The 22455-nt window shown below is 38.8% G+C and overlaps 1 protein-coding gene across 1 annotated transcript; it reads right to left on the bottom strand.

Moving 5' to 3' along the window:
* Positions 1 to 263: 263 nt before the first annotated feature.
* Positions 264 to 20788, bottom strand: LOC121954477 (rab11 family-interacting protein 2). Its single transcript, XM_042501990.1, has 6 exons — positions 20621 to 20788; positions 19164 to 19759; positions 12584 to 12990; positions 9905 to 10250; positions 8052 to 8124; positions 264 to 5739 (listed from the first exon to the last, which is right to left on the bottom strand). Exons 2-6 carry the CDS (start codon positions 19514 to 19516, stop codon positions 5515 to 5517), a joined length of 1404 nt encoding a protein of 467 aa, XP_042357924.1. The 5' UTR covers positions 19517 to 19759; positions 20621 to 20788; the 3' UTR covers positions 264 to 5514.
* Between the last annotated feature and the right edge of the window lie 1667 nt (positions 20789 to 22455).

The raw sequence follows: 22455 nt of genomic DNA on the forward strand, positions 1-22455 counted from the left end.
AACGCTTTGACACAAATAAGCACAATTAAAAACACTAATCATGGTTTAACTGCCAGTGAGATCAGAGTTAATTGCGAATGGCTTTTAATTTATCCGCAAGTACAATAGGACAGGTGTTAAACGAAAGGAACAGCTAAACAGCAATCCACTTTATGTAAGATTTGCATTGGATTTGCACTGCAGAGTTTGATTATTTAGGATGCATATTAAAATTGTACTTTAATTAAAGCTTTTGATCTTTTTACCCAAAAAAAAAGAAGCAGTTTTCATTTACAGTGAGTTTATTGAAAAGGACAATACAATCTTGCTTGTGTCATTTAAACTACATCCAGTTGAACATTGGAGTTTGATTATAATGATGATGATGATATCTAAAAGTTGATGATTGAAACTGTATGGAGAATGGGTGAATATTAAAGAAATGCATCACCAAATTCGGATGAATTAGTGCTTGTGTTGGCACTTTATATACAGTCATCGTTAACAGCACTATACTGTTATCATAATATACAGTATACATCTTTGAGACCCCAACGTGTTTTAAAAAAGACATACATTCTTGTCCCCACACAATCAGATATGAAAGTCTTGCATATTGGCTATTGTGTGAAAATAAACAAAAAAAAAAACTCATCTACCTTCTTTAACAAAAGGAAACACACTTACACACTGTACACTTCAGAGTTAAATACATTACAATAAGGTAGTGTGATGAGTATTAATGAGGATGAACCCCATCTAGTGGAATCAATAGTTTCTAGATCAGGAAAACGACATAGAATTTGGCAATAATATCAAGTGTAACATGATCAAAACGTGTGATTGACATGCAGATATGACAAGAATCCAAACACACCCATTTACATTACAAGGCGTGTGCCTGAGTGAACTGCGGCACCCATTCAGTTTGACTACCTTTCACAAGTAGAGCAACATGTTAGTATCAAAATGTCATTTTCGGTCTCCGCCATGTTGGGGCACTAAACTCAAAACGATGTTTAATTGTGTCGGCACCTCTGTGCTCCGTACAATTCCGTAAACTCAATGAAGCTTTGCTAACTGGCGAGATCTTTTATAAACACAGTCATCATTTCCTTCAAAACTGTGTGCCACATTACAAGCACCGTCAGGGGATTTAGCGGGAGCTTAAGTCTTAGTGTCTGGCAGCTGTATGTGGCCTATGGCAAGCAGCATCATATTATCAGTAGAGAAGACTTAAAAGACTGCCAGAGGAGGATTGTGAGATCCGACTTGAGCTTTATGTCATCTTCATCAAAAGGTTCAATGCATGCTTCGTCAACATGGGAAAAAAAAATCACCATTTGTTTGCGCTGTTTGTTTGTTTTGGGTTTTTTTTTTTTTCGGAATGAGGCGGACATTCACCTACAACACTTAGTACTTCAATGCATGTGCAAAACAATCTATATATTACAACACAGGCCATGGCCAAATTTTATAGGAAATGTTGCCTCAGAGCATTTTTAGTGCTTTGCATATTCAAACACTGGCATTAATTGGATGACAAATATTATGCAAAGAGGCAAGGAAGAAGTATAATAATGATGTAGGTTTTTTTTTTTTTTGCAATGTACCCCTTTCCGCTGTTGTGCTAGAAAATGATTTGAAAATGCTTTTCATTTAGATTTGTATTTTAGCCTGACATCTACCAAAGCACCAAATTATATCACAGCATAAAGCAAATGTAGCAATCAAGCTGAAAGAAAAATGACAGGCAAAATTAATTAATTTGAACTACGCACCCCTCATTTTTCATTTGAACTAAATAACCTCAGGGTCCAAATGTGTTCAACAGTTTTTTTTTATTAAGACCTTATCATTTGTTATTTCATCATTCCTGCAAAACAGCGGTGCTTTAGGGCACATTGTGGACCTACGTGTGAGTCACCTGTTCCATACTCTCTATATGTACTGTACTCTATAATGCAAAATGTGACATACATTAAAGGGATAGTTCTGATTTTTTGACTCCGCTGACAAAAGCAGTCATTTTTTGCTGATTGGAAACAGGTGCTACTGGTCTACCACTGCTTTGATCCGCTGGTTTGTTTGCGTTATTGTGTAACAGACAAAATGACTGATGCTCCTGTGTTCAGCAATGTTAAATTACTGTTTTTCTCAATGGAGTCTGGCTTAGAAGAGAGCGGTAAAACAGCGTCATTTTCCCGTCGGAAATTGCCAGCATACAGTAAAGCAGAGGAAATATTCTAAATATAGCGTACACTTACAATGACATTGATTTTTTTTTTTTTTAGGTGGCTAAAACACATTTTGTTGCCGTCCCCTCTACAGCAGCAGATTGCCTGCTCAGACTCCAGCCTACTTTTTCAAACTGGGGGCGTGCCGACTGTATGTAAGACACTGTCTATGGATAAGTACCACATACAACCCCACTTCAAAAAACTCTTCACTACCCCTTTAAAAATATCCCCTGAAATCCATGCACTCTCATTGCTAGCAAGAGAAAACATCTATCTCCAGATTTCACAACTTTGCAAATGTCAGTTTAGCTCAAATCAATTTTACACTTCGATTCCCACTTTTCAAGTTTCATTTAGCTGAACTCGCACTTTGACTGAACCTCAGACGGAGTAAATCCCCAGGAAGCACATTTCAAACATTTCACAGCACAACAAAATGTGCAAAAAGTCAAAAGGAGCTGATGTGATCTTACAAAGTGACTGTACAGTATGTACAATGGAAGCATCAGGAGCTCGACAAGGTCCGTGAACAACTGGTTAACTACCATCACAGACTAGTTAAAACAGTTGGTGAAGCCCGTAACACGAGGAGACAGAGAGTTTACACTTCAGCACATGTAGGAAGGCAATCAGTGAGAAGCTTTTCCATGATGGAAAACAGATTCATATCCACATATCTTATTAATTAGTATCACACAATGCTCATCATTTTATGAACTGATTCAAACAGCTTTACAAAATATATGCAGATCAAATAACCGTGCTCCGATAGAAAGGAATTTACATCTGTGTCACATCATCGCACAAAAACCGTACCAGCAATCACTTCTTGTCCGTAATGAAGATGTCTGAGTTTCATCAGACCGAGAGAGAGAAGGAAGGGGAGAAGAATCGCCCATGTGAAATGATCTCTTTGGATACACCAAATACTTTAAAGGCAAGCAAGGTTCGATGGCCTTGTTAGTGTACGCGATATCCCACATTTCAGAATTGTGTATTTCAACCGACCAGAATACATTCAGTAACGGGAGATTTTGGCTTCAAGTCCAAAGAAGAGATCACACACCTTCAGATAAAGTCACTACCTTCGTAGCAGCAGAAATAATCAGCACACGACAAACAAGTGTTTCTGATTCGTGAAAAACTTAAACAAGTGTTTTCGACTGTCGACATTTCACAGATACAGTGCCGTGATTTGGTATCGTACAGTGTGAAGGTCAAATATTGTAGAAGACTGGAAAGGAATTACAAAATAGATATAAATACCAGAAATTATACCAGCAAAAGGACAAAGTGGAACATTATCTAATAAAGAGATAGACCATTCAAAATGGCGTGCAACTTTGGGTAAACTTACAATGATAATACAAAGTGTGTTTAACACTGTATGTGAAGCTGTTTTCTGTTAAATAGGAATAAACAATTCAAAATGTAAACCTAAACATCAGTAAGTGATTATTGAACATCTAGCTCAAGCACAGGTGATAAAAACTTTAAGAGTAACCTTTAAAGTAGTCGTTTAGTTCATTTTAATACCAGCAGCGTGATCCAACAGCTGCCCCGTCGCTCACTCGGCATTTGTTCAGCGATAAATTCACAGAATTGAAGAGTTGAACATGGAAACAACATATGTTGTTATGACATTACCATCGCAGATTGAGGCGACATATGTGACATAAAACTGTGAAATGAGGAGTTAGCTTCTGACACATGCTGTCAAACTGTTATTTGTGACCCGAATGACACTCATTGGCTGTTTACCTCGAACAATTATAAAGTGATCATCATCAGCACGCACTGAACTGCTGAGACACCTCGATTTTACTGTGTGTGAATGTTAGAAGTTGGACTGTTTTGTTAAGACACAAAAAGAAAATAACAGCTGAAATATTCTGAGGCACAGCACACAATTTGTGACTAGGTACAGTCTATTAATGCTGATGTAACTACAAATAAAAACAGTATCAGTAAGACCTTAATATGTGAAATATGTCTGAATTTGATTTTTTTTTTTTGGATTTGTACTAACTGTTCAGTGTTATTACAGTAGAAAGGGTGGTGAGGGAGGGGGTATACAGTAGCGTTTTTACCATAAAGTACCTTCCAAATACAATAAAATAATGTTCATATGTAAATGAGCTATGAAACGTTTATAAATAAAGATTGTTCAGCATATATCCACATGTGCAGCTTGGTACCGTTAATACAATCTTCAGCAAAAACAGCATTTGAAGGAGATGAAGGCTGGTCAGTCCATGGAGAATATAACTTTTCCAGGCTTTTCCAGTGAATTTAATTAATAGCAAGAGATGAGTTTGACTCAAAGTTTTGATTAAAAAATTGTAAACAAGAACATTACCAGCCAAATGTAAAGCAAGATGTGATTATTGCACTTAAAGTCAGTAAAATGATCACCTTCAACGAGTGACTGCGAGACCATTGGCCCGAGAAACTTAAATGATAGTCATCACGAATAAAATAAAGAATGAAAAGTCAGTAACTGATAACAGCAATGCACGTTTGTTCGTTATTTTTGAAGGGAAAAAAAAAAGGTAAGCTAGAGAGAAACCAGATACTGTCCAGCAACTTCTCACCATAACTCTCTTTCTTTCTAAGAATACCTATGAATCATTCAGGCTATTGGGCAGGAGCACAGAGTTCGTGTACATCTGCAGCACAGAAGAGGCAAAGCTGATGCTGCCTTCGCCAAATGCGTTTCGTAGTTTGGGTGGTAAGTTTGAGACTTGTGCTCGAGCGTAAACACATTAACTACAGCTTTGTCTTATCGACCACTTGACCGTCTTTCGGCACACAACTGCGACTGCACCATCTGGTAAACACGAATTTGGCTGCATGTGCACCTTAAGAGCTTCTGGGCGAGTGATGGCAGCTGCATGTGCACCAGACCTCTGTGGGTTCACAAGTGCATACAATAAACTGTAGCTACGCTTAATATTTGTCAAAAATATGGATTTGTTTGACTAGACTGATGAATTTCTCTTATTCGGTTTAAGTACCTAAAAATGCACCGCAACAAGTATACGTTAAGTAACTCTAAATTGTAAATCTCGGAATGCCAAACAAATGTGTACTAAAATAACAAAAACATTGGAAAAAAAGTTTACAAAAACTACATCCATTGAATAAAAATGTCCTAAAGTAAAGACTTAAATCAATCATTAATTTGGCTTTGATCAATCCCATTTGTTCCCACTTATTTTGCCACACGATATTGATGCACGAGCTACAGCTAAACCTTCATTAGTAACTTCTCATCCTGCGTTTTTTCCCCACTCTACTTTTTAGAAATTTTACCCGCCTTCTTTTTTGGCTCATAGGGTGTCCGCAGGATGCTCGGCGTCTCCTCCATGACCCGTACAAGCAGGTTATCGATGTAGTCTTCCAGCTCCCTGATGTGGGCGTCTTTCTTTTTCACCACTTCTTTCTGCTTGATGAGTTCCTGCACAACTTCCTCAAAGGACAAGTTCCTGTAGGCGGCCACGCTTTCCTGCGTCCCCTCCTAGAAATGGAAAACAAGTAAATGCTCAATTTAACCCCAGCAGATTTTGAGGTTACATGCTCCATAATCACCATGTTTTGCAGAGATATTCTTTTTCAAAAAGTGGACTAAAATGAGTGATCTCCCATGAAATGTCAGCATCTGATAACAAAGGCAATACCCTTCAAGTTCACTCACTCTTTTTTCACTCGTGAAAAAAATGAGAAAGTAGACTAATTAGACGTGTTGGCCTTACGTGACATAAACTGTCATGTGTTTATCTCTTGTTCTCTGTTGCTAATAAAGGCTAATTGAGTGTTGTTAAGATGAAATTGTTCTCAAGGGATTTAGCACTGACATGTCAATGAATTCTGTGACAGATGTTTGGCTCTAATGCTGTTTAACAATGTTTATAATGAGAATCAAGGGCAGTTTGACACAGCAAGCAGCTAACATCTAGAGAAAGTTGTTCTCCTTTTTCTTTAATTTCAAATAAGACTTCACAAAAATACGAGAGGTGCGATATCAGTCCTAGTGCTGAAATAAAGTATGATAGCACTAAGACTTTTAACTATAGGAATCAATACGCTTCACAGACATTCTAAAACTGTTACATTAATGGTTGGTAACCATTAATGTTGTCTTAGATTGTAAAAAACTTTGTACCGAAAAGATGAACAAGCTTGGTAGAACTTAACAATAAAAATTTCCTCCCCCAAAAATGGAATCTTTGTTTTGACGTGGAAATGCCAGGCTGCATATTTCTGCAAATTAAAGCTCAGGCTAATAAATACCAAAATAAGGATGCAACCCAAGCCCGGCTTTGCTCTTTGAGGACAACCTAGTTGGACAGAGCAGCGTGGTACGGTATGTGCAGATCATATTGCGCGGGTACGAGAGGAGCTGTAATCGTTTTTAATGAGGGACCACTTTATCGCTTCAGTGCTGGGCATCCTCCCCCGGACGGATAGAGCAGCAAAGCCTTCACCCTGTTTAAAATACCACACTTATCAGCTTCCACTCCCATGCACCATTCAAGCCTCTACTGCTGGGTAAAGACAATGCAGAAAGACCTGGAGCGGGACTGCTTACCAGGTATCTTATCGCCTCTAACAGCATAGAGGCTACTCTGGGGCGACACAACCCAAAATGAAATATTTGCCACCGAGATTAAATGTCCAATGTAAGGAGGGTTTCGAGAACAGAGCTCGGTAACCTATTCCTAACGCACAACACAAAAAAAGGCATCTGACTGAAAGATACTGCACTTAAGCAGCGTGAGAGTGAATAAGAGAACTGACAGCCATATGGATGTTGGTTTCACATACAAGCATGTGTACGTGCACACGCTCGTACTCTGTCTCTCTCTCTCACACACACACAGCATAATAATCGGGAGCTTTAGTGGCTGGTGACAAAGGCCTGGAAATGACCATGAATTGGCAAAGTAATGATGACCATTTTTCTGCGATCAGTAGTGAGGAGAAGATAAGGCGCACACTTGGCATTCTCCAGTTGTGTCATTACAGTTTCTAATGAGCTCAGCTTTGAGAATCTAAAAGCTCAGTCCTTTGAAATCTCTCACTGCCCTCCCCACACCCCCCCCGTGTGTGGTTAATTAGGGCCTTGAAGCAGAGGAAATGGGAGCTGCCATTTCTGCGAGGCACTGCGGCATGCACAGGGGCACATGTGTGGATACCGACAGCCCTCAACACCCACAAAGAAAGGTGAGGAAAGCTATTATCAGCATTCTCTTTCTCATTTAGGCGTCTCTTTAACTACTGCTCCCACCGCTCCCTCATAAATACCAATTTTGCTGTGTAATATTCGGCAAATTTGAAGGGGTTTTAAAATTGGAAATGCAAAATAATTTCAGCTAAATACAAACTAAAGGTTAAAACATCATGTGCAGATATTGTCATAATCATTAAAAGGAAAAAATGCATATCTCTGCCTTTCCTCGCCAAAACCTCCAATTATGGATTTACAACACACCGCTATGACTGACCTTACAGACCGAAATTTCACACCACTTCAAATTACGATCAGATCCGACATGATGACCGATGTGTGCAGCTGCTAATTAGGTGAATGGCACATCTGAATTTTCAGAGGCCTCAGAGATCAATGTCACCAGCTGCTATGCACCATGAAACTCAGACAATTAAAAATCTGCATGACACTACACAGGAAGTAGTGACGCGGTTGCAACTGCCGGGGTCATTTCTTCTTTCTGTTCATCTCGATCACTGTCGGGCAAAACTGACAACGTGCAACAATATCACCTGACAAATCATCTGTTCTTATACTGAGCGCTGTGCTGTAGGTCTTACCTTTTTCTTGCCGAAGATGTCCTTCTTCTTAGGGCCAAAGGTGATGTCTTCATTTCCTGTTAACTTTTTATCACTACGAAACAATCGAAGAGAAAGTCATTCTTCACACGAAGGCACTACAGTGAATATTTCAGTATACTTTACTAAAACAGAGGCTCTGAGGTGACAGAGCAAATTTGGATTTTTATAATGGCTGAGATCATTTATCAAGAAAACTGTGAATACGTTCAATACTAAATAATGTACGTTAAACCACCTTTTTGTATTCCCGCACCACATTATAAATGACCACTGAGCGACTGTACGACAAAGGCAGCAGTAAAGATGATGGACTGGTGCCTATCGAGATAAGTGGTTAATTGGGTGGTCTATCTCTGCAGAGGATCTCATTACTATAGCTCAGAGGGCTCTGTTATCAAGCCCGGGCTCTCTAAAGAGCCACTAATGACACCTTCCACTCTGATAAACCAGAACTTAGCCACAGCGCTCACCAACTCTTTATGTAACACAGGAAATACATGGAACCAGCTCGGTGGAAATGCTTCAACAACAATACTTGACAACAGAATAAGAGACAGAGAAGAGGTCTATCAGATAGTAGATTTCAATCAACGAGGTATTCGAAACTTTATGGGAATGCTGTAACCAATATCCTGTATTTTAGTGGCCGTCCCATGGGGTAAGCAAGGTCACGTTTTGGGATTGTGAGATGATTTATGGAATATGAAGAAAAACATACAGAAGTGATGCTACAATACGAATCTTTGCTGTACAGGCGCTGAATGCAGATTCCTTGCGATGTGGATGGAGGTGGAATTAAGGCATGGAAAATCTGGATATTCCAGTGGAATATATTAGGTTTTAGAGTTTAGTTATCAAAGTTGACGTCGTTAAAATACACCACTAAGCCCAAACCTTACAGAAGCAGATTGTCTCATAAATATTAGCTGATGTGAGGTGTAAAAACCTCAACTAATCTCAAATAAGCATGAAGATTTATTGTGGTCCGGAGAGAGAGACTTTTACAGAAGTTGCTGGCTTAGGAAGAAGTACTCTAGATTCCTAAATTAGGCACCCTAATGCCAAGAGGGATAAATGAGGATACTGGACTTTTTGTAGTGTCTTCTGGAATACATTTACTCTCAAAGAACAGAGGTTTATGAGAACAACTAGAAATTTAGTTAAGGAGTGAATGTGTTAAGGTCTACTGCAAATTTACTTAATTTTGTTAAAGCTGGTAACGAATGATGTTCGAATGATGGTAAAGAATGTTGTTTTGCATTAATAAATGGATATTGAATTGCCTGGGTCTAGCACTTTGAATCAACACTCTCCTCAGAGTTGATGATTTCATCTGGCATTGTGACACGAAATGACAGTTTGTCAGTTAAAAAAAATAAAAGATCCAATGAGCACACAGGGACTGATGAATAGCCAATCAGATCCATTGGCAGGATTGTACAGACTGTGATTGGCTGGGGAATATCTAATCCCCCTCTCCCACGGAAATAAGTTAGCTTCAGTGCAATGTCAGACTGAAGATGGAGACAGAGTGTAACGAGTTGAAAATTTTTTTAATATGAAATGTTGTTGACGATAAAATTAGTTTCTAAGAATGTGGCTGTAATTGCAAATGTTTTCAATGTATGGCCATATATTTTTTTAAAATCTAGCTATTTAAAAGGTTGCCCAGCTGATTAATGGACTATTTGTAAGGAAAAGCGAAACGACCTGGAACACCATCCTCATGATGGCATGATAGCAGAAAACGTTTTGTGAGATGAATGAAGGTGCACTGAATGAGACTTGGACTGTGTTATAATTTTGATACGGAGCAAACAAAAAAGGACTACCTGGCTTTGTAGTTGGAGATGAACGGGTTAGTGTCTGCCTGCGAGTCTCCACTAAATGGGTTCGGGGAGCGTAGGTCTCCAGAGCTGCCTGAACGGCCCCCGTTGCTGGTCTTGCGGCCTTCCTTCTTTCCAGTCACGCGTTCCAGTAGGCTGACCTTCTCCTTTTTCTCCTTCCGCTCCGCCCGGTCCCACAGCTGCCCGTGCTCCCCCTCGAATGGGTTGCGGTTGCGTGGGAGCGTGGCATACTTCTGTGGCAGGGTGTCACTGATATCAGTGAAAGGGTCACTGTGTGCCTCGCCGTCCTGGTAGCCGGGCACCTCGCTCTGGGAACGCCTGTGAGGGCCGCCTGTGCTCCATGGAAGAGAAACCAAAAGCAGTACATCAACCTATGATGTAGTTATGATAAAAAAAAAAATCTATCCATGCAAATGCCACCTATAAAAAATAAAATGTGTTTAGTTTGTAAGATTACCCATGACATCATTTAGGATGACCTAATCAGGCTTTATAATGGTATCAGTGATTTGCTCTCTGAGAATTGGTCACTCTGAAACTGATGATAGATTGCTTTCTGTAAAAATAATCAATTTCTGTTACTCTGTTGTTTTTTTCAAAGTTAGTCTTGTGGCTCTTCCAACTAATAGACTACCACGCCACACACGAAACATTTTATTGTGAGCGGTATGCACAACTTGGTATATGAATTACACTCTCCAAATCTGCCGTCCTCCTACCCTCAGAAGTTTCGGTAAGCTCCCCTCCCCTGCATGCCAACCTGAATAATCACAAAGAAGCTTGATAAAGTCAAAATCCTCCTAATATAACTGCAACAAATTGCTGTGCAGTAGAGATCATAGTCAGGATGGAGCAGGCAATGAACTGAGTGATGCCAATTCATTTGCTTCTTGTAATTGTTTGTACATTTAGAGACCAAAAGTTTAGTTGTTGGTCATGAAAATGAGACACTTTTCATAGCTGCCTGGTTCCCTGCAGTTTCCTCTATTAAGTATGAGTTTTACTGCTTCAGCACTGAAGTCAATTGACAGTTTTCATACTGTGTCCGTGTGCTTGTCTACTGTAATGAAAAGCAAGGAGATTCTCACCTGTGCGTCTGTTTTTGGTCCTTTAAGGGTCATTGTGACATCATAATAATAATAATTGAGTACGACTGTATATCATGATACTGCAATATTTTTTGAGGTGGTTATCATACCGTTGCAAACCGAATCAGCACCTGGTGACCATTTTGTAAAAATACTGATTAGAAAATAGCGTGATTGCCGATCATAACTGACATTACCAGATAAAGATCTTTAGGGATTATTAAATGAATCTCAGTGCAACCTGTTCTTATTTATCCTTCTGCTTTTTTGGTTGCACCACAATGCAGGTCAGTTAAAGTAAGCAGCCTTTGGTATTCCAGCACAAAACAAAAAGCATAACAGCATATATAATTATTATCAACACTCCTTTCTTGTTTTGGCATTGTTATTTGTTGAGATTTACGAGCCTTTCTTTTGGATCTCTGTACTGTTGTTAAGAAAATTGAGACTATTGTTTATATTAATTACAGCTACGGAAGGACAGAGAAGGCAAAGTGGATGCCATTTTATACTGGTTAGCAACAGAGACTAATAAAGGTCAAAAATTGATATGAAATACCTAAATAACTAATTTGGTTAAGGTTTATATACTTTATACTGTAAATATATGAACATTCAGAAAGCTCTGTGACTTCTATTGACCTCTACTGATGGGCATTAGAAACTGCAACTGCATCCCATTTTTAGAGTTGGACACTTTCACAAGAAGAATAAGATATTTCATTAACCCTTTGAAATCTGGCTTTACATTACTTTTCTTGTGCAGCGTTCAGGTGCCGTTCACAAATATCTAAACCTCTGGACCCGGAACAAATTGGCTTGATTTATTTTGAAAACATGGGTATAAAGGCAATGAAGAACTTGGCAAGAAATGACTTGATTTAGAAACATATATTCAAAAAACTAGGGAAAATGTCCAAAAAAACTATATTTACAGTTACAAAATTACAATTATTTTTAAGCGTTTTTGTTTTGTCTGTTTGGTCTCAGTATGGTTTTTTTTTACCTTCCTTTTTTGCTACTGTTCAGGCAATTTTCTTGTACTCTTCTTGCTAATCCTTGGGTCATTTCTCATTGCCTTTTTCCCATGTTTTTGAAAGAAATGAAGCCACTTCGCTGAGGTTTCAGAGGTGCTGACCTGACCAACTCTGCATTAATAGACACCATAACAGTGCAAAATAGCATCATTATTACAGTTCTTTGTCATACATAGCTTAAAATAGTCCATTGCTTGTACCACTGCCAATTCTATAAAATTTAAATATATGAGAAGGTAAATGACCAACTCATCACTTGTGACATAACTTAAATGGAAAAAAATGGTGTTATTAAAAAAAGCAAGCCTTAAAGCTTTAGCTATTAGCCCTTTGAGATCACACACATAATGCATTTAAAAGTGCTGTATGAAACTCTGGAGAAAAAAAGTTGATTGTATTTCCATGTCATGAAATACTGATGCTTTGGGCTGATGGTTTGCTTTACGATTCAACAATCAACTGTCTTTCTCCAAATATGACAAATATAGAAACAAATTGTTGCAGCACGCCTACAAAAAACATAAGGTTCTGGTCCTCACCACTCTCTTCTATGGAGTTCATGGAGTCCAGTTTGGGCCGAAAGTGAGTCCCAATGAGATCTGACATGGAATGGGCTGCAGAGAGTTTATGGGCCCCAGCGAGCAGCGGTCTCTTGACCTTTGCTTCAGGCTGGGGTTGTGGTTCTGGGGCGAAGGACTGACGGCTGGGCTCTGCGTCGCACACGGCAGAGCGAGGCAGGATGGCTGAAGACGTGTCGCTGAAGCCGCTGTCGTGTTTGCGACCCTTCATTTTGTCCTTCAGTTTGGAAAAAGGCGAGCGGGGCTTTTCCTTCATGGAGAGGTCGAACATGCTGGCCGTCATGTTGTTCCTCATGAACTGGATGCTGACTTGGATGCGGCCTCGATCTTTCCTCTTCTTCCCCGGCTTGGACTCCAAGGAATACCAGCTAAAATGAGAGTGGAAGGAGGCTTAGGCGGAGCAAATTCAATGAGACAATTTATATAAAAGGAGCAGGTTTTATGGACATCTTCTGAGTTGATTACACATAATTCCACATAATTCAGGAAGACAGGTATACAAAGTCAGAATGTGGTAAAAGTCTTTAACACTATCAAACAATACGACAAAAGGAGAAAATAGCCCACATTCTTTCTAATGTGTTCTACCTACTTATTTGTGGACACCAGTGAAAAGGCTAATTTGAGCAGACTAATCCAAAAGCTACACACAAATGCAGGGGCTTAAACCGTTTGAACTTTTTTTTGACACAAGTGAGAATGCAATTTATCATTCAGAGGATAAACATTATTCTTTCGCAAAGTGAACATAAGAAATAGTCTGCTGCTGAATAATATAGACCATTTCAGGCCGCTTTTTGGCTCCTATTTGTTTAACCTCTCTGCTTTTTCGACTGGAAGTAATGGGATTTATGCCTTCACTGTGAGCGAAATAAAGTGGCATTTGCACAAATCTGGCCTTTGTTCAGAAATGCAACGACAAGCAATTGGGAAATTGCAAAGCCACGTCGCGGGAGCAGCCCAACAGTTCATACATGCTAATGAGACATATCCTCTGTGTTATAGGGCTTGCGACAATGTCCTTTAAGAAACCAGCATCAGCAACAACCACCAGTCTGTGTATTCTTTCTGCTTTTGATATATTAATCTGGGAAATGTTGTGGGTTTATTCTAAAGGTCACATCGATTTTGCTTTCAAACACCTTATCGTGGTGCAGTTTGATCAATGTAATCAATTGTTCTAAAAGACTCCTTAAATTGAACTGATTTAAATGCAACATTCTACTCAAATTATGAGTCAACATATATTGTGATGCAATTAAAATCTGTACATAACACTTTTTTTTTTAAAAAAATTGCATGAACAACATTCCCATCTTTAAGAGGCTGTACTGCGCTGAGTTTAAGCTAGAGCCATGATGCTGGTATCATATGATACTAGAAGACATGTTATTTTATTTAACTACTGTACTCTCTCTTTAGTTGAAACCTAATTGATCAAATTTTTGATTCAAAACATCCTCACCATAACAGAGATGGCTGTCTTTATTAGGGAATCTAGTGGAAATGGACCTTTCTCCCCCTCTCTTTTTTCTTTTTCTTTACTTTCTTTACTACTTCTTGTTCTTCATTTCTTTCTTCTTCCTCTGAATTATTTCATTTTTTAAGTTTATTAATATACTTTTTTAATTTCATCTATCCTTACGTGTTTTCACTTCTTTACCTGCTAACTTGTCTTTTATTTATTACTTGAATTTTTTGTGATATATCATCATCAAAACACGCTTGAAGTAAAGCTTTTGTAAATGTATTTTTTTTGTAAATTCTTTGGCTGCCAATAAGAACAATTTTTCTTAAAAAAAGAAAAAAAGAGAGAGACTAGAAGACCTGACACACTGGTACCAGTTATGTCATGCTAGCTTCTCAGAAAAGGGGCTAAATTAAGATGGACAGCATCAGATCCACTACAGCAGAATCTGAAGCTGTCAAGCTCCCACTCGGGGACTTTAAACTTATTTTAAGGGCACTGGAAAAAAAGCATCTTTGGAAACTTGGCACTTTTACTTAAATGTTGTACGTACTGTATTGATAAATCTGTTTGTCTGTAACTAATTGTTGTTATATTGTATTTTGTCCAAAACAGGTCTCTCTAGAGAATGAGACGCCTTGTCTCAATGAGACTACCTTAAATAAATAACACTCTAAAATTAGGGAGTATTTTGGTGATGGAAAAACAGCATGGTCATTTCACAGGGGTACCTTGACCTCTGACCTCCACATATCTGATTGAAAATGGGTTCTATGGATACCCATAAGTCTCCCCATTACAGACACGCCCACTTTATGTCAGTCCCATACAGTTTTTTGCTGTCATTTGATCCTAATCAAGACAATCAAACAATTGTCAGTATGGACTTTATCACTGTTTTGTAATGCAAACTAATGGAACAACAAATGTGATTAAAAATTAATCATGATTAACTGCTGAAATGCTGCAATTAATTGAGATTTTTTTTCTTAACAGCCCTAATTTACATACACTTGTTTTCATACAATTACTGATATTACTTCCTGGATTTACAAGGAGACTTGTACCATCTCCTGAATACCACGATGAAATATCAGTTATAAGTTCAGTCCTAAGTGTTGGTATTGGCTTTTTAAGAATCGCAGCTGTTCAACGCTATTCTAAACCGTCTCGTGGCTCAGAAGCCCGGTCATGAAAGGCCGCGCTGGGTCCCATTCCCAGGCTGCGCGCCACGCTCAGTCTGATCAGCAGCCACAGCATGCCGCTGCCGTGGGGCCGGGGCTGCACCTCACGTGTGTCTCAAGGCCAAGATAAACCTCCCTGTGCTTGGAACCACAATCCTCCCACTCGGGCCTGGACCGCTGGGAAACTCCTCACAATCAACAAACACAGGTGTGCGATAATTATGGGCTGCCTACTCAGATATCAAGACGGGCTTTCCTCCCCAGTATGTCAGTTCAAAAACATTGTGGATGGGCCGAGGTGAACACAGAGCCACTGTGGAGTGTGGATACAGTATCGAGGGTCCCGGCGTCATTGTCAAGTATGCCTGCAGTGTGGGATTAGGCCGACAAGCAATGTGAGCGTATTCATTACAGAACCTCTGCTGAAAAAGTGCACGGCCTAGAGGTGCATCGGCTCAGGCACCTTAAACAAATAAAACCCATCCATGCTGATTATAACATATTGTGATTCTCCAGCCTGATGGGCACAGGGGAAGTGCGCTAATGTCTTTCTATGTTGAATATACAGTGAGCTAATTAACACCAGATCCAGTTTGGTTATTCTGTTCCCGTTTGCTTAATGTAGGGTCAAAAATTGTGTGTGTGTGTGTGTGTGTGTGTGTGTGTGTGTGCTGAACTTGTAAGGGTCAACATCCCAAATTTAGCCTAATATAATACTGTACTGCCTCTTCAAGCTATGATGGTACATTAGTTTAGCTGCTGTTTTTGTGAATTATCTGATTAAGCTTTCTGTAAAGAAATTTCACAAGGAGACACACTTTAAAGGGAAAGTCCACCCAAAAAATGAAAAATATACATTTTTCCTCTTACCTGTGGTGCAATATGATGTAACTAGATGGCACTTGGCTTGTGGTGCTCACACCCTCAAAAAAAAACATTTGAAAAATTCAACAGCAATGTCTCTTTCCAGAAATTATGACCCACTTTCTTGAGATAATCCACAGACTTGGTTGTGAGCAGTCTCTAATAGAACTATTTTCTTTCTACTGAACTACATCCACCAACCGAATCACTGCGTTGTGAGCATTGATGGCGTCCTCCTCAGCTAAGCTGTAATGTTAGCTAGCCCAGAGGTGTTAGGCGAGCTAGCAGTGCTTCCTTCTGCGCAGTGATGAGGTTGGTGGGTAGAATTTGGTAGGTGGTTGGTTTATCTTGGGTAACCAGGTCATGATTTCAGGAAAGAGACACAGCAGCTGAGTTTTTAAATGTGTTTTGTTTTTGTTTTTTGCGTTTTCAGCACTACAAGCCGAGTGCCATCTAGTTCCATTATAGTGGAGAAAAGGCAGACATCTCTACAGCCGATATCTCCAACACTCTGCAACTCACAGCAAAACAATCTGGACTGATATCCAGCACTACAGATAAGAGGAAAAATATGTACTTTTGATTTTTGGGTGAACTGTTCCTTTAACCAAGCACTCAGCATAAGGCAGGTAAACAGCCTAGACAAGTTACCTGGTATTGAAAAGACTGAGTCACACAGACAGACATCCACTAATGGCCACAAACTTAACTTCTATAGACACGTCAGCTGACTTGCATTCCTTTTGGTTTGCCGAAACCATTCAGACAAAATTAAAGACGAGGAGAAAAAGCAGCCTCCACCTAGAACAGGCCAAGATTCAAACGCAGGTGAAAAAAAGGGCATACACCATTCACACCTTAAAAAACAATTGTATGTATAGGAGTGACTTACAAGACATGTTTAGCCAGCTCCTCTAGTTTCAATTAGACCAACTGCTGCTCAAATTGTCAGTGATTAAGCTAAAAGAAATCTCTCTACAATGTGGGCCGATTCATTGCTAAGCCTCCTACAATAGAGGGTCAATAAGATGCAAACTAACCTGTCGTCACGAACTGAACACAAACCCCATCTGTGATAGTTGTGTTAAAACAGATGGAGACGCAATCTGGTGTTTCTAGACCAGTTCACCTACTGAGCTACAAAACATTTAACTTCTGTTCTTTAAATTAAAACACGTCTAACTAATAAAATGTATGTCTAAAACAAGTCCATAAAGAGAAAGAAGGAAAACGCATTGGAATTTAAATCATGTGGTGCACAGGAGTGAGGTCATGAACTTAATTGAGAAGACAGCACAGAATATAATGCATGAAACACATTGGTATTATGACGTTTAGCCTAATATAGCAATAACACATGAAGAAAATGTGACAAATAACAACTATTTTAGTCCATGCTGTAATCCACTTATGACTGGAATTGTTCTGCAAATATTTTCCACTTCCTCTCCAAAGTCCATTCCTCTAACAACATAATTGATGCATGACTGTGAGCTGGAGTTGCAAAGCATGTGAAGGCTATAAAAGTGCCACACAGAAAAGCGCTCAAATACTGCACACGTCCTGTTAAAGACGTATGAAATGTACTTTAAGATTTAAATAAAACATCTCAATTTATTGGCATCAAAACACATCCCAGTGTCCGATTTTCAATTACTGTTCTAACTAACGCAGAAGCTAATAAGACTGGTACTGTTACATGCCAGGCAGGGGGAGAGTACATTTTGCATTTTGTTTTGTCAGATATTTGTCTCCTTTTTGTCTCCTGTTTTAAAATAGAGGACAAAACAGGACAAGTACTTTAGTTTTTTTTCAACAAATCTTCCATCTTTCACATATTAATCACAAAATAACTATACAGCAATAACTGTATAGATTACAGATGAATGATTAATGGTATTACACGTTGCCTTAAATTTTATTTTTCATTTTTACTAAGGATGCACTGATTGTGAAATTCTGGGCTGATACCAACACCAATATTTAAAACAACATTTCTGCCAATAGCCAGTGCTGATTTTTTGTTGTTGTGGTTTATATATCATACAGTGCGCCTCCTCTTCCAAATATCAATGACAAAACAATAAAAATCACAGCTGTCTCACAGCCTACGTTGTAGTAAGATGCATGTTTTTATTTACATAGATGGGGATATCTGCCTTTTTGCAGCTCAGTCTATTTCTCATCTCATCCCAGCTGTGAAGAACTTGACTGCTCACTGAAAGCAATGATGAAAATAAACCTTATGTTTGCACGTCATCCACCACATTACTTCATGCCAGTAACTAAATAATCGACACAGCATTTAGCCTGCACCAAACTTAGGTTACATAACATATAGACATTGTCCACTGCCATCACTGAATGTCATGTTGTTTGCCAATAGGCTGATGGCGATCAACAAGACCGATTAATCGGCGTATCCCTAATTTTCACCTTTTAACTTTATGTTGCCTTAATTATGCAAAGGACGCCAAAGCTTGTTGGTGCGAATAAAACGGAGCAAAGATTTCTAGTGAAGATTTTGCACGTGACATAATTTATCTTCTCATTTTGGATTGGTGGTTTCCACATTTTAACGGGTGCACATGCATCACCTGAAACAATCCTGCTTGAAACCTGCGGCAGCAGAGTAAAACAGTAAGGGAGCGATCACACTGAAACGCGTGCCTCCAGGTGTGACCACTCCAAAAACGCCTTGGAAAGTGCATACTGAAATCAACTGGGAGTGTGTGTGGAGCGGGGCTGCATACACCTGGCCAAAAGTAACACTGACGAGTGGCTTGACTCCGTGCCTTGGGCAGAACAGTTAAAAATATTTTAACTTATATGCATGCCCAAAAAACACCAGAAAAATGCCAAAGTACCACAGGGATACAATGGTTTTGCTGGGGACGCTTCTCTAGCGACGCATCTCGGTGTGATCAGCCCCTACTGGAGGCAAATTTAAATGTGTTGCTTGCTGTAAAATAAAGTGTTTTGAGTTGAGATCTTGGACTTCACTCCTGCAGTATATGATACTTACTCAGTTTTCTTTCGCTCCTTGTTATCAAAGATTTCATTAAGGTTGATGGACCTCTGACCCAGGAACTTGTCCATCCCAACCAAGGAGCGATGCATCACGATAAGGCAGAGTTCATATACTTCTGGGTTGCCCTCCAAAAGCAATCCAGGTAATTCAAAGGAGGCCTCCTCTCTCCAGACCGGGGTAAGCGTCTTCTCTGCCACTGACGTTGAATACTTCTCTTTGCCCAGCTGGATGATTGTGTAGGCATCATTGGTGCCATTTTTGCCCTTGGGCTGTAAACCGGTAGCTTGAAGAACAGTGGCTTGGACATGGGTTGGAAACCACTTTTGAGACTGCTCGCCCAGTGACATCGTCAGCACTGGTTATCAACTGAAATCCATTCAAAACAAACTAAATGATAATTGATGTAGTTAGTTTTTGTAGTGAGTGCGATGTGCAAGAAGCAACAAACATGATTCATTATAGTTTGTTGTCCATGTCAGTTTGGTTTATGTGCCTACACTAGCAATCATTGCAAGCCATGACAAGTCTGACAAACTGAGCAAGCCTCATCTTCTGTCAGATCACAGATGTCCAAGCCACTGGTGAGTCATCTGAAAAGACACAGAATGAAGCAGAACAGCATCAGTATCTTTCCCAGAACCATAACATGACTCATGAGAGTATAAAGGGAACATTGGTATAAAGCCAGCTCATATTTACAGCCAGTTTTTTTGGCAGTCTCTTGCACCAACATGTGATTTTGAAGTAATGACAAGAAATCTCAAAAACAGAAGTTAAATTATGCTATATGATTTTGAACAGTTCCTATAAATAAATTTTCTCAAGCTGGAGTATCAAGAAACTGATGATCTCATCCAGTGACACATTTTGGCGCTGGTCTATTGTCATTTAATTAGTGACTGACTCAGATGATGGCGTGATTTGTATATATTAGCTCTAAATTAATCTTTCTGAATACAGTGCCTCAGACGGAGAAAAAGAAAATGTACTTGTAGTCAAATAAAATGAAGATAAGTGCTGTCAAGTGTCTTTTTCACAACCTATAAGCAGCCCCAGGTCTTATCTCTACATGTTCATCTCTAAAATTCTTTTTTGTTCAACTTGGAGATGAGACTGGATTTCATTACTAATTTCTCATTACATGATTAGTCAGCTGTATATTACAGAACGTGAATTCCAACTGAGTGTAATTTACCTTTAAGTGAGCATCTTTCCACAGGTCTGTCTGAACGAACCGAGCTGTTATTTAACGGACTACTAAGGTCTGCTCACACATTAAAACAACTTTAAACGCTAACATTAACACATTACGACGCAACATTAAGTTATGAGGTTTACACCGAGCTTTACTGTTGTTGGTACAGTCTGTCAGGCTGCAGGATAACGTTAGCTTTATGTGGCTAGTCCCTGAGCTAACAAGCACACAGAGCATCACACACACAGCTCCTTACCTCGGAGTCATTTTCACCGACACTAAAAGGACATTCAGCGCTTCAGCTCAGCAGAGACTGGCTTCACAAATACATTCATGCGCTGGTTCCTGAGGAAAATGCCAGCTAATGTTAGTTGTTGCTGCAGCAGCTGCTGCTGCTGTTGTTAGCCATAACTCTTCACTTCTGTCGGCCAGCGGCGAGCTCTACTTCCTTGTCGGACGTCACTTCCTCCTCACCCCGGTGGAAGTTCAAGCATTAGAAAAAAATAAAATAAATAAATAAATAAATAATAAGGGGCGGTCTATTTTTCCTTCCCTTTAAAAGCAATATTTATTCAACCTAATTATTGTTTTATGTTGTGTTTGTTTTATGTTTTTTTTTTCTTTTCACGTATTTGAAATTCTTTCAGAATGTTACTAAAAATGATCATTTTTCATGTCTTAAAATGAATCACTGTATAATTTGAAAAAAAAATATATATATATATATATATATATATATATATATATATATATATATATATATATATATATATATATATATATATATATATATATATATTATATTATATTATATTATATATTTATATTATATTATATATTCAACCCAAACCCCCTGGTATGTTTATTCTAATTTTGTGCTATTGCTATTGTTGAAATGTGCAAAACAATTTGTTGAAAAAGTTTAATAAATGAATAAAAAATTAAAGGTGGTCGCACACGCTCATGCACACACATTTACAGCTTTTCAAAAAGAAAATGTAGATAAGAAATTTAAACAGGTGACAAATACTAGAGTATTCATTAAAAAAAATAAAAAAATAAGACACAAATGGAATGTGATAAAGAAGAGGGAAAAAAGATGTAATCCGCAGTGGGTGATAAGTTGTGGGATAGTGCACAGGTAACAGTAATGAGAAGCTATATGAATTATTTTAGCTAACACACTTGTCTCTGTAACATATAGCACATGTGCATGTATGTACGTGTATAAGTGTGCTGGTGGACGGTGGGGGTGCACTTTACTTGAGAGAGGTAAATCATACAAACATGGGAAGTGCTTTTGTCTCATGAGTGGGACATGGAGGTGCAGATAAGGGGTTCACTTGAATGAACACAGACATGCTTGTCACCCCACTTGACAAGTGCATCTTAACCAAACACACCTGCCTATGTTGGTTTTATCGTTCTGCCGCAACCAGTGCAGTATGTACACACCACTGGCCTGAGGCTCCGGCTGGGCCATCCATCAAACTGAGATTATTGCACTTATCTAGAGTACATCTCTAAATGAAATGCTAAGGCTTAGTGAAATATTAGGTTGTAGAAAAATGTGAGTCAGATAGCATTTAATACATTTAAGGATATCCTCATGTTTTGTATTAACTGCTGGTGTAAACATTTATTGAACAATAACAGTACAAGTGTCACTTTAGAACTGTATAAAAGATGTTGATGCGGCAAAAATGTAGCCGATAGGTCTCAGTTAATGTTTGGAAAGGGCTTTTGTATTCAGGTAAAATGAATGAAGTAAAAACTTCCTCCTGACAAATATATTTTTTTTATTCTGTATAAGGGTGTTGCTTTATACCATAACTGACAAAATTGTAATATTTAAAAAATTAAATACTGATATCGGGCTAACAATAAACATATGATAATATCAGATAAATAATCTGGCGCCTCTTAAATTATTTAGGTTTCTTTATGTTCTTGCTTTGTCTCCCTCTCCACCTTGCCGTACTCATATTTTGAGTGTAAATCACTCACAAACAAGGAGACAAAACATACAATAAAGAAAGTAAAAGATGAATTTTGCTAATAGCATTTTTTAAAAATACAATGATACTGCAA

This window comes from Plectropomus leopardus, chromosome 15 (assembly GCF_008729295.1).
Source record: "Plectropomus leopardus isolate mb chromosome 15, YSFRI_Pleo_2.0, whole genome shotgun sequence".
Lineage (NCBI taxonomy): Eukaryota > Metazoa > Chordata > Actinopteri > Perciformes > Serranidae > Plectropomus > Plectropomus leopardus.

Excerpts from the sequence above, each read along its gene's own strand:
- LOC121954477 (XM_042501990.1), bottom strand. The coding sequence starts at position 19,516 with ATGTCACTGGGCGAGCAGTCTCAAAAGTGGTTTCCAACCCATGTCCAA. Across the intron at positions 12,991-19,163 it reads AAGGAGCGAAAGAAAACTGA|CTGGTATTCCTTGGAGTCCA; the intron begins GTAAGTATCATA and ends CTCTCATTTTAG. Across the intron at positions 10,251-12,583 it reads GAACTCCATAGAAGAGAGTG|GCGGCCCTCACAGGCGTTCC; the intron begins GTGAGGACCAGA and ends CATGGAGCACAG.